This window comes from Rhineura floridana, chromosome 11 (genome assembly GCF_030035675.1).
Source record: "Rhineura floridana isolate rRhiFlo1 chromosome 11, rRhiFlo1.hap2, whole genome shotgun sequence".
Classification (NCBI taxonomy): Eukaryota; Metazoa; Chordata; class Lepidosauria; order Squamata; family Rhineuridae; genus Rhineura; species Rhineura floridana.
Window position 1 is genome coordinate 18,060,509 of NC_084490.1, and position 11,959 is coordinate 18,072,467.

The following is an 11,959-nucleotide window of genomic DNA, read 5'->3' on the forward strand; positions in this document are numbered from 1 at the left end:
TCAAAAGCAATCTAGGATATATATTTTAGAAATGTGCATTTGGCTATTTCTGAAGTCTCTTTCCATTCACAATATATTGATTGTTCGGCAAACCTAGAACGCTGATATTTTTTAAAGAGAGAAACGGTATAGATATCTTCCTGTAGATAAAAATGTTTTTAAGATGAAGCGGCAAAACATCTTTTCATGTTCGATCCCAGGCCTCTTTGGCAAATGATGTCTCTCTCTGTCTCTCTTGTTTGCCAAAAGAATACAGCAGCCACCTAAGCTCACTTTAACAGAGAAAATGCAGGAAGTAGAGATGGATTTCTTTGCATATGAAAAGGCATTGGGTCCCTGGTTTTTGGCAAGATGAATAAACTGGATGGTCCTGTTCTTCCACAAAACCATATGATACCTAGAGACTCTTCAGCAAAACCTGTGAACAAGCCCATCTACACACCTATTTGAAAAGTCGCGTATAGATTCCTGTTGTTTCAGGGACTTCACATTTATTGCCGATGGCATGCAGTCCACCCCTCTCCTTCCCAATCTTGCCAAAGCAATTCAGATTCTGTTGCCAAAAAAGAGATCAGATGGATGTAGTTAATTGCCTTTAAAAAAAATAGTAATAATTGTAAAATGTAAAACCTTGGGTACCTATCAGTTTGTTTGGCAAACCAAGTAGCTCTCTCTCCAGTTCTCTCTCTGTCCTTGACAATGAAACGCAATTGATGCCAGCCTCTGCATTTGCAAAAGAAACGCAGCTGGTAGCCACAGATTATTCTGGGTCTCGGGTAGTCTTTTGCAGAATGTAGAATATGGATCCCCCAGCCCAGCCCTAGTGGATGCTATAGGTATATATGGCTTACAAATACAATGAAGTAAAAATAATTACCTGACCTTTAAATAAAAAAACCCTGAAAATACAATGCCTGCTCTCATGCAGAACAGAGGCCTCATATAAAATACAGCCTTTTGATCTGCAAAAGAATAACTACAGATAAATAGACCTCTCTTTCTCTTTGACAGATTCACTCAGGAAGGGGAACTGCAAAAGCAAAACTGTATGGTTCTCTGATATGCAGCCCCATTGGGCTGGAATTTTAGAAGAAAACAAAGACAGTAAATTACCTATCCAAAACATCTGCTAAACACAGAGAACATTCAGATATTTCCTTTTGACATAATTCAGATGGTATCAAACACAGCACAACAAAGTGCCTAGGTAGCTTGGTCCATTTCTCCAAAAGAAGAACAGAAAGGTAGCCTACAGGACTTCATGCAGCTGTTCCTGCAGATTCAACTCAGGTATCCAGGCAAAGGCATTGGATTTGAGCTTATTCAGTGCAAGCTTCTGCATCCTACTTCACTATGGGTTATTGTAAACTGCAGGCCTCAGATTTCTCACAAATATAGGTCTCTTCAAATCCCTATATACCTTATCACGCTGTATTGTGCAATGTTCCCGTAATCTGCTTTCCTTTCTCTTTTTGCAAACAACCAGATTTCTGGGGGTGGGGATATAGTTCCAATATTCCTCTCTGTCCTTTAGTAAGCTATTCCTTCTGTCTCCCTTTCTCCAATAATTAGGTGTCACTTTTTTGCAACTTCCTGCATCCATGTCAGTCCCCCCACCCCAAAAAACCCTCTGCAATCAAATATAACACTCCCATAAGCCTCTTCCTCACTGAGGCAAATCACCACCACCACCCTGTTCCCTTTAATCAGAGACTGCTGGGGAGAGAATCAAGGTGTATGGGGAAGTTCCTGAAAGAAATGGATGGGGGAGAGAATGGCTTGTGCACTGCTGGGGGGGGGGTCAGGTCGGATGGACTGACATAGGGATAGGATGGCTATTTGGGGAAACAGCAGAAACGAGGGGAATCTCCTTTGCTTTGCTTCTTCAACTTAATCTTCCCTCCCAGCGGTTGCTATGGGAGTTGCTGTGGGAAAGGGGTTGCTAAGGGAGGCACTGTGGCTGCCAGGCAGTTGCTAAGATAAGCACCAGAGGCGGGTAGGGAAGTTGCTAAGGGCAATTCACAGGGAGATTGCTATTACCAGGGGTGGTTGGTGTGCAGTTTCAGAGCTTGGTTGCAATGTGAGAGGCATGTGTGTGAGTGTGTGTGATAGCGAAAGGAGGGTGGAAAGAGAGAGAAATCAAGGTGTCTTATTCCACTCATTTTTAGACTGTGTTCTGGAAACCCCTAGGATGCCTCACTGAGAAAATCAGTAATGACAGACAAGCTTCTTTGAAAATCCTGTTGCCCATCAAACCTCCCACTTGCACTATGCAACCAAAAGGGTTGAATTCTAGGCTTCAGAATTGAACCCTAGATATGTATAACTGAACTAAATGCATATTTTTCCTCTTTGGCTGTATATATGCCATACATTTAAAGTACATTTCTCCCCAAAAGAACCATGTGAACTATAGTTTGCTAAGGGTGCTGGGAATTATAGATCTGTGAGGGATAAGCTACAGTTCCCAGAATTCTTTGGGGGAACATTATGTGGTTTTTAATGTGATTTAAATGTATGGCATGTATTGTATGTACCCATAATCTCCATCTTCCTCCCTTCCCTCTCTTGTCTCCCACCCCTGGATGTCAAGTTTAAGACTGTAAGCTCCTCATTGTAGGGACCTGCATTCATGTACTTTGTAAAAGTGCTGTGTGTGTTGAATAATAATAATAATAATAATAATAATAGTTGTTGTATAGGGCAGGTTGTATGTTCATCATGTGGGGCAGTAGTGCACATCCTAGAACACCCCCCACCCCCCAATCCTTTGCAATCTACTAGAGTTCCTTGGCAACCAAATTTAAGTACAGGAAACTGTATTATACCAGAACAGATATTTCCCCCATCTAGCCCAGTACTGCCTACACTGACTGGCAACAGCTGTCCAGAGGCTCAGACAGAAAAGTCCTCCTCATCACCTCCTCCTAGATATTTTTCTACCCTGAGCTCCCTTACAAGGAAGGGTGGAGTAAAAAAAAAGGTAATAAATAAAATAAACATTTACAAGGATTTCAAGGGTGATGATGATTATGAACTACAACAGGGATGGAGAACCTCAGGCTTGGGGACTTAATGTGGCCTTCTAGGCTTTCTGTCCAGCCCCTGGGATTCTCTCCAGGATGCACCCTCTCTCCTCAGCCACATTCCTCACCTGCTGTTTTACACTCTCCTTGAGTGTTTTTATCTGGTGGAAATGTGTCCTCGAACTCTGATAATGCCACTTGCTTCGCTGGATGGAGGACAGAGAAGGGTGTGAGTGTGTAAAAACTCACTGATTGTACAAAGCTAAAATTCACATTTGTTGCTCTTCCAACTTTTGCCTCTGGCCCTGGAAAGTTGCCCAGATGGGAATGTGGCCCTCAGGCTAAAAATAGTTCCCCAACCCTGAAATAGAAGTGAAGGGTTGGGTTGTTGTTGTTTTTTGCTGAAGTTGATTGTGGCAGGGTGTACCAAAGATCTTGGATAAACCATGGGGGGGGGAGTTAAGTATTGCTCTTAAAGATATACATTATGGCAGATACTCAGCACCAGGTACTCCAAGAGGGAGGCCAAATATATTTTTGGGGCAGAGGTTTCTAGCAGTGCTGCCTGGCCCTACATTTAGGCAGCATGAGGTGTCCACCTCAGGCAGCTGATTTTGGGTGTCATGAAAAGGCACAAATTGTTACTGTTGCATTTTATTTTATTCTTTTACTCCCAGGAACAGGCACTTGTGGGATTTTCTGCCTCAGGTGCCAAAATAATTTCTGCCTCAGGTGGATATTCTGCCTCAGGTGCCTTGGGTACTATGCACACTGTCTTTTGGGTGTGTGTGTTGCTTTTACCTTAGGGAGCAGAATAACCCCAGAAATCACATGAACCACCAACTCAGAACAGACCACCACCCTCGAAATCCTTTTTCCAGTTGCAGGTGATGAGAAGGAGCGATCCCTGAGATCCTGGAGAGCCATTGCCAGGAACAGGAGATGCCAGTGGGGCTGTCTTCAGCCAGCTTTGATTTCTAGAGCTGGGTGATTCATTAAATTTCCTTGGGGATTGGTTGCCATGGGAACTGCTAAGGAAGTAGCTGCCAGGGAGGGGCTAAACAAGGTGCCTTCCAATGGAGTGGAGCTGGGATGGAGAACCTGTGGCCTTCCTGATAGCATTGGACTCCATCTCCCATCAGCCCCAGCCAGTGTGGCCAGTGGTCAGGGATGATGGGATCTGGGAGTCCCAACAACATCTGGAGGGCCACAGGTTCCCACCTCTGCTGCAGAAGATTGGTGAGGAGCAGTGACAGCTGGTGTCCATTGGGACTAGTGGAGCAGAAGGCAGGGAGGCCAACAGCAGTGGAGCCAATGACAGGCAGAACCAAGTAATTTTGCCTCCCTCCTCCTGCCTGATGATTTCTGTAAGGGCAGCACTGACAGCCAATGTGGTATAGTGGTTAGCGTGTTGGACTATGGCCTGGGACACCAGGGTTCAAATCCCCGCATGGCCATGAAGCTCACGGGGTGGCCTTGGGCCAGTCACTGGCTCTCAGCCTAACCTACCTCACAGGGTTATTGTGAGGATAAAATTAGGAGGGGGACAACCATGATTGTATGCCACCTTGAGCTCCTTGGAGGAAAGGTGGGATAAAAGTGTAATAGTAAAATAAATAAGGAGTAGGAAGCTGACAAAGCAGTGCCACGCCACCCCCGGCTGGCTGTAAGTAAAGAAGCATCTGTGAAAACAGGATGCTGGACTAGATGGGCAACTGGCCTGATCCAGCAGGCTCTTCTTATGTTCTTAGGGAGGCAAGTGGGGGCTGGCTGAGGGCAGACTGACATTGGTGATTTGCTGTAATGGACAGTAGTGTAGTGGCAAAATCAGACATTCAGAGTCTCTTCAAGATAGTCACAGCCACCCCCACCTTTTATTTGCTCTTGGGTTGAGAATGAGATCTTGTTAATGCCTTCTCTCACAACCACAGTTGTCCCTAGGAGCACTGAGAGTTTTCTCAGTGGCTGACCTGCCTTCTTTTACTCTGATTGGCTCCAAACAGCTGGAAAGGGCAAGGAAGCATGTTAGAAGACTCTTATCAGTGGCTAATGTGCTCCCTTTTCATGCTGACTGGCTCACAGGATGCTGGAGACATAGGGACCCTGCTGGGACCTTACTTCCAAAAAAGGGATCAAAGACCCCTGGGACCCTGGACAACTACACCCCTGCTAATGGACAAGCCTCCAGCGGCTTGGGATGGTTCATTGGTGGGTGGGGAAGGGAGCTAGAGAGAGACAGCGACAGAGAAGGGCCTGAGAAAATGCTGGGATAATCAACGGAGGCAGAAATTTCAAGGTGACTGAGAAGAGCTGTCGGTAGATGCAAGGCTGCTGGTGAGTTGCTAAGAAAGGGGATTGGGGGGATGAGAGGCCGCCGGGAATTAGCTCCTAGACGGGTGGAAGGGGTGGAGCTGCTGGGCGAGCCCCCATGCTGCAGCTGGGGGAGGCGGGGAGCTGGCCCCAGGCAGGCCCCGCTCTCCCCTGACTGCAAACCTGTGGCTAGCCGGACGCATTCTGCAGTCCATGCGCCCACCGTTGAAGTGAAAAGGCAAACCGAAGGCTCCTTGCTCTCTGCCCTTTGCTGACGAGGGCCATCCCTCCAGACTGTAACTGATGCGATCCCTTCTGGGCTGGGGGCAGCTCTTCAGAGAGGGGCTCCTCGCCCAGTGCCGAGACGCAGCAGCCACCCCCTCCAGCGCGGGGGTGGCTCTGTACGTCACGACGTCTGGCCTGGTGCCGATTCGAGGAAGGAGAAAGAGAGAGACGTCAAAGGGAGGGATGCATCCAGCGGAGCGCCCGGGTGTGTTTGCTGGGGCGGGGGAGGCAGGGCGCCCTCATCTTTTCCGGCAGCGTATGTGCGTGACAAGGAATTAGGAAAACGGCATTAGAGGAGCCTTAACGGGGACCAGGATGAGGCAGAGGGATAATCGGTAGTAGTGAACAGAGTGATGGAAAGAAACTAGGGAGGAGACAGGGAAGAGCACAGCAGAAGATGGACTGACTACAACCAGGTAGAGAGAGAAACCAGGGGTCATGTAATGAGAGAGAGAGGGCCGGAGGGAGGGAACGAAAGTCTGGGTGGAAGAAGGTATGGTCTGGGTTGGTGGAGGAAACGGCACAGGTCATGTCTAACGGGGACAGAAGAAGAAGGGATGAGGACGGTGGGTGTGTGGGGGGCGGAATTCACTGATGGAGATAGATGCCTAGAGATATTGAGGGCGCACTGAGGCAGTTTCGTGACAGAGAACACAGCAACATGGAGTGAAGATCCTAATTTTGCGAGGGAGGGGAGGAAATGAGGAGCGTAGCTGGGAAGATGGCTGAGTCCACGGGGCTTGAAGCCAGCCAGCCACCCTCCGAAACAAAGCAAAGTGGCAGAGGTGTGCGTTGGAGCCATCCGTGCGGCGGTGGCCGAGCGAAATACTGACTGAACAGCGCCAAATCCAGAGCAAGGGGTGAAAAGGGCACCAGGCGAATAGGGCAGGGGTCAGGCGAGGCAGAATGGGAGTGCTGGGAAGGCCAGCCTGTGCTCATAGGATGGGCTGATCCCACCTGAAGATGCCCTGTATCATGGCCGATTGGGGACTCCATGGCCTTCTCTCACCACTCCTCCCTGACACCTCCTCTTGGCGCCCTCAGCCAGAGCCCACCATAGCTGTGCTGGGTTTCCTGACCCTGCTCTTCATCTGGTACTGCTACCGTGTGGGGATTGGGCAGGCAGCCCACACGTCTCATCAACAAGGGGTGCCTACAGAGGAGCGATGCCCTCGCCGTGCCCTCGAGAGCGACACGGTAAATCAGCACTTGTATCGCAGCTTGCGAGATTATGCCAAGCGCTATTCGTGGTCAGGCATGAACCGGCTGCACAAAGGCATCCGGGACCAGACCCATTACCAGCTGGGTGAGCGCCTGGTGATTCAGAAGCCCAGGACCTTCTACCTCCCTGACTTGCCTTCCGCCCCGTACTTTCCCCGTGAGTCCCAACGCCACGACGTGGAGATCCTCGAACTCAGCTTCCCAGCCATCTTGCGAGAATTCGAGGGCATTGCATGGGACTTTGTACCTGGAGCACCAGTGCCCCGAGGATGGACAGCCAACACCAACCCTGGCTGCCATAGCTATTACCTCTACCGGCAAGGGGAGTGCATAGGGCAGAACTGTCGGAGCTGCCCATGGACATACCGGGCACTCAGTGCGCTACGCACCTTCATCAGTGCCAACCGCTTTGGAAATGCTTGCTTCAGTGTCTTGCAGCCTGGAACTGTGCTACCCGGGACCTATGGGCCAACCAACACCAGGGTGCGATGCCACTTAGGTGAGCAAATGCTGGAACAGTAGCGAGGCAGGGAAGATGACAGCCAACACCTTGGCAGCGAGGGGGCATCAGTGCGTGGAGGATGTTTGCAATGCCAGAGCCTTACTTCATCCATGTATGTCAGAGGTGAGGAACATTTGGCTCTCCAGATGTTGCTGAACAACAACTTCCATCAGCCCTTGCAAGCATGGTCAATGGCCAGGGATGATGGGAGTTGTAGTTTAGCAACATCTGAAGGGCCAAAGGTTCCCTACACCTCAAGTATGTGTTTACCAGTTGTAGAACTTCTCAGGTCCCTGAAAAGGAGAGGGGACTTCTGTTGTTTACATATAAACAGCAGAAATAGGCACACCGCAGGGATTATTTGTAGGGCAGTAATGTACAGTTGATTAATCAGTCAGCCTAATTCAATAAGGTCTTGACTGACTGAAAAGTGCCCCAGATGAACTAGCCAGCAAACTGGAAACATCTGTTAATTATTCTTTATTCAAGTATTTACCAAAAAACCCCCTGCAGTTTTGGCATTTATTTACCAAAAAACCTGGCAAGTAGCATCTTAGAAGATATAGGCCATGCTATGAGACACACGTCTGAAAAAACAAAGAATGATTTCTTTCCCTTTAGAATGATTGCTTTTATATGTAGATTTAATATGCAGAAATGTACGCTTCCAAATTCCAGTTACTGGAAACCGCAGGAGGGGAGAGTGCTCTTTGTACTCAGTTCCAGCTTGTGGGTTTCCCATGGGCAACTGGTTGGATGAACAGAATGCGAGACTAGATGGGTCATTGGCCTGATCCCCCAGGCTCTTCCTATATTATGGAGATTTAGCCATTGATTATTATAAAGCACGCAGTAGTAGATTGGCTGGATATATGGGAATGGAATATCAGTAGACCTGGTTTTGCCCTCTGCAATTCAAGAAAAGGTCACGCTATCACCCAGAGTGTTCTGTTTTTAAAAAGCAAGTTTCTGGCCCTCAGGTACATTTGCAAACATGTAGTATCTACAAAGGGCTCCTGTATGCACAAGGCACGTTCCTATGCCATGCATTAATACCTGTTCCACCCTTCCTGATCTCTGATAATGGCTTGGTCTGCCCATCATAGGCACAACCATGCTGGCTCCCATAGAGGAGCTCACACCCGCTGTGCTCTTCCCCAGGCCTTTCAGGTCATTCGCGACAACAGGATAGCAAAGCCAACATTTGTGTTAGCATCTCGTCCAAACCTGGGATTGTGGTTAAGGCCTCTTCTCTTTAACTGCGGCCTGTAACCATGAGACAAACTTTGGCTACAGATTGTAGTGGAGGAGGCTAGCTTTTAACCACACTACTGTACTGGGTTCAGATGGCACACTAAGCCAAACCTTGGCTTAGCTGCCATGTCACAGCAGCCTAAAAATCCTAGGAAGGAGCAAAGTGACTGTGATCTTCTCCTCAGGAGCCAGCTATGTTTTGGCTTAGGGTGATGTGTGAACACAGCCTGTGCTTCCCTCCTCCATCATCTTCTATTATGCCTCGCCCACATAAGTTCCGTCTTGCTCTGTCATTTGCAAGTAAAATAAGGCAGACAACACCATCAATTTTCAGCAAAGACACTCACCTTATTGAGCAAGATAATAAAAATTACATACATTAATTGTTTTGGCTCCCATTCTTTCTGTTGAGCAGGGTAGGTTTTCTCTCAAACAGAAATCCACACGCCATGGAATCCTTTCTACAACAAGCTCTGTACACAAGCGTTTAATCCACACCATTCAGGATTGCGTTGGGGTGAGACAGAAGCAGCATTTCCTACTGGGAAGGGAGGCAGGCAGGCAGGCAGAGACATATGAACATAGGAAGCTGCCTTATACTGACTCAGACCATTGGTCCATCTAGCTCAGTATTGTCAATACTGATAGTAGTGGCTCTCCAGGGTTTCAGGCAAGAGCATTTTTTCACAGCTCTACCTGGAGATGCTGGGTATTGAACCTGGGACCTTCTGCACACAAGGCAGATGCTCTACCACCGAGCTACAGCCCCTCTCCAAAGACAACATGAGGGCCTGCTTCAACTGGACCATCCCTTTCCTGACCCCCAGCAACAGCCCTGTGGGAAGGAACATCTGATGCCAGCTTCTGCTCCAATATGTTTTTTTAAAAACATATGGTTATGGGTGTATCTTTTGTCAGTGGAAACTGGTGGCTCAGATGTCACTGGGACAGTGAACCCACTCAGGGTTTTAGTCTGAACTTTCAAGGAGCTGCCCAAGGTGCAAAGCTGGAGTGGATTCACTGCGCTGCTGACATCGGAGCCACTAGTCTCCACTGTCTTTTGTGTTTCTTAAAATTTTGTTCAGCATTTTGAGGACACTAGTCAAAAAGTGGGATATAAATCTACTAAATAAATATGCAAGTCCACAGCCACCTCTTTCTTCCACTTCTAGGACTGAAGATACCTCCTGGTTGCGAGTTGGTGGTGGGTGGTGAGCCTCAGTGCTGGTCTGAAGGATACTGCCTCCTTGTAGATGACTCCTTCCTGCATACCACAGCTCACAATGGTAAGAGGGCAGACAACTGGCTTTGCAGGGTGAGGGTAAGGCCGCCTTTTCATCCTGATGCCTTCTAGCTCTTTTGGACGACAACTCCCGTCAGCTCCAGCTAGCACGGCCAATGATGGGAGTTGCAGTCCAAAATTTCTGGAGACAGCCTGGGCTAGCAGCCAACCGAGTTCAAAAATCCCAATTTTAAAATGATAACAGGATGTGGCCCTAGGCAAATTTAACTCTCAGTTCTCCCATATGTAAAATGGGAAGGAGGCACATTCAGCTGACTGCAGACTTGGCAATCATTTGTCTGGGGGTGGTTGTCTTACCTGTGTGATTTCTCTTAAAGAGATATAGCCTCTTTAAAGCTAGGAGGCTGATCCATTTCCACAGTTGATTTGGCCTTTTTGTTTGACACATTGATGTAGGAGAGGAGAACATTTGGCCCTCCAGATGCTGCTGAACTACAACTCCCATCATCTCTGGCCACCAGCCATGCTTGCGGGGCTGCTAGGAATTGTGGTTGAGCAATAGCTGGAGGGCCAAAGCTGATGGATGGTCAGTAGTGGTCACTACTTGCCATGGTCAACCAGGGGAATGTGAATGTATACAGTTGATCTGTCTACCCAGGATTTTGTGAAGCGATCACAAGATAAAGCATCTCAAATACAACAATGTTTGTTGCAGGTTCCTCCACTGATGGCCCGCGGGTGATTTTTATTGTTGATTTCTGGCATCCCAACGTGGCAGGACCTGAGCGACAGGCACTAGACTATATCTTTGCCCCTGGTCGGTAGGTGCCTACCCAGGATCAGCTCGTGTAGCCAAGAGGGGGGAAAAAACCATAATTACACCATTAGTGTTTGCTGCTCTTCACAATCATCAAAGCCTCCTACAAAATTGCCTTGGAATGGAGATGCTTATTTTTACAATTGTGCAGACTGAGCTGGGGGAAATCCCACCTCCCAACCTTGGAGTGCTCTATCGGATCCAAAAACCTACACAGGGATGTAATCACAGATGGGGTGGTATCTTTTTCCTCAAGGGGATGCTGTGACCTAAAACACTTCTCCTATAGACCTTTGTGACATGGCATATGTTGGTTCCTCTTCTTGGTGTTCTCTTGGTGGTAGACACAGATCTGGGCAGGTCCTTGTGGCCTGTTTTTTTCTCTTGTAGTTCTGGGGTTGTTCAGATGGAGACGCAGCTGTTTACAGTGCAGGGCCGGGTGGCCTTCAAAGTCTACTGAAGTTCAAAAATCTTGATTTTAGTAGTATGGACATCTCCAGGTGGTTTTTTTTTTTAAAGAGGTGGGGTGTGGTGGGGAAAGAGAAACAAGCAATGGGTGAGCACTTTTCCCACCTGTCTGTGATCATTTCTTAATTCCCACCCTGTGTCTGTTACTGCAAAATTTGTGTGATGGGATTTCATCCTACAAATCCTTGCTAATTAACCTGGACCCCAATAAAATCATTAGAATCCTCTGACTCTTGTCTCAATTCTTCTCTACTGGAAAAAAAATCAGAATCCTTTTGGTCAATAGCTAAATGTGAGTTGTTTTACAGGAGCTGAGCCACAGGCCATCATATAAACAAATCACGACCAAAAGGCCTGCTACCAACCCAATGTTTTAAAAAAAATCATCAGACTGAGGCATTGCAACTCAGAAACTGACAAACTACAGTCTGAGGAAAGGCTGCTAATTGGATCAAAAAGTTCAATAGCTTCAGGGACCAATATATCACTAGAGATCTCCATGAGAGTTATTAACATAATTGATACGACTGAATGCATGGGAGGGGCGGAGTCAGAATTATCAGCACAGGCCTGGGCCATGACCAGAATACTGATACACAAAAGCAGACAAGTCCTTCTGCCTGCCTTTTATATCCATGTTTTGCCTGCATCTTTATTTTGCTGGCTGCAAATAGGAATTAGGCTTGACAACTTAAAACCCACTGATTCAGACTCTGAGGCTATAACCTCAAACAGACTTAGGCTGCAATCCTAACCATGCTTACTCAAAATTAAGTCTCTCTGAATTCAGTGGGGCTTATTCCTTGGTAAGTAGGGTTAGGATTGCAACCTTA

General features: G+C 47.6%; 1 protein-coding gene across 1 annotated transcript; it reads left to right on the forward strand.

Moving 5' to 3' along the window:
• Window positions 1-5,829: 5,829 nt before the first annotated feature.
• Window positions 5,830-11,345, forward strand: ASPHD1 (aspartate beta-hydroxylase domain containing 1). The gene is made up of 3 exons (XM_061588873.1): window positions 5,830-7,341; window positions 9,771-9,884; window positions 10,557-11,345. Exons 1-3 carry the CDS (start codon window positions 6,585-6,587, stop codon window positions 10,664-10,666), a joined length of 981 nt encoding a protein of 326 aa, XP_061444857.1. The 5' UTR covers window positions 5,830-6,584; the 3' UTR covers window positions 10,667-11,345.
• The last annotated feature ends 614 nt before the right edge of the window (window positions 11,346-11,959 follow it).

Coding starts and splice junctions, on each gene's coding strand:
- ASPHD1 (XM_061588873.1), top strand. CDS start 6,585: ATGCCCTGTATCATGGCCGATTGGGGACTCCATGGCCTTCTCTCACCA. Junction 7,342..9,770: donor CAGGGTGCGATGCCACTTAG/GTGAGCAAATGC, acceptor TTCCACTTCTAG/GACTGAAGATACCTCCTGGT. Junction 9,885..10,556: donor GCATACCACAGCTCACAATG/GTAAGAGGGCAG, acceptor TGTTTGTTGCAG/GTTCCTCCACTGATGGCCCG.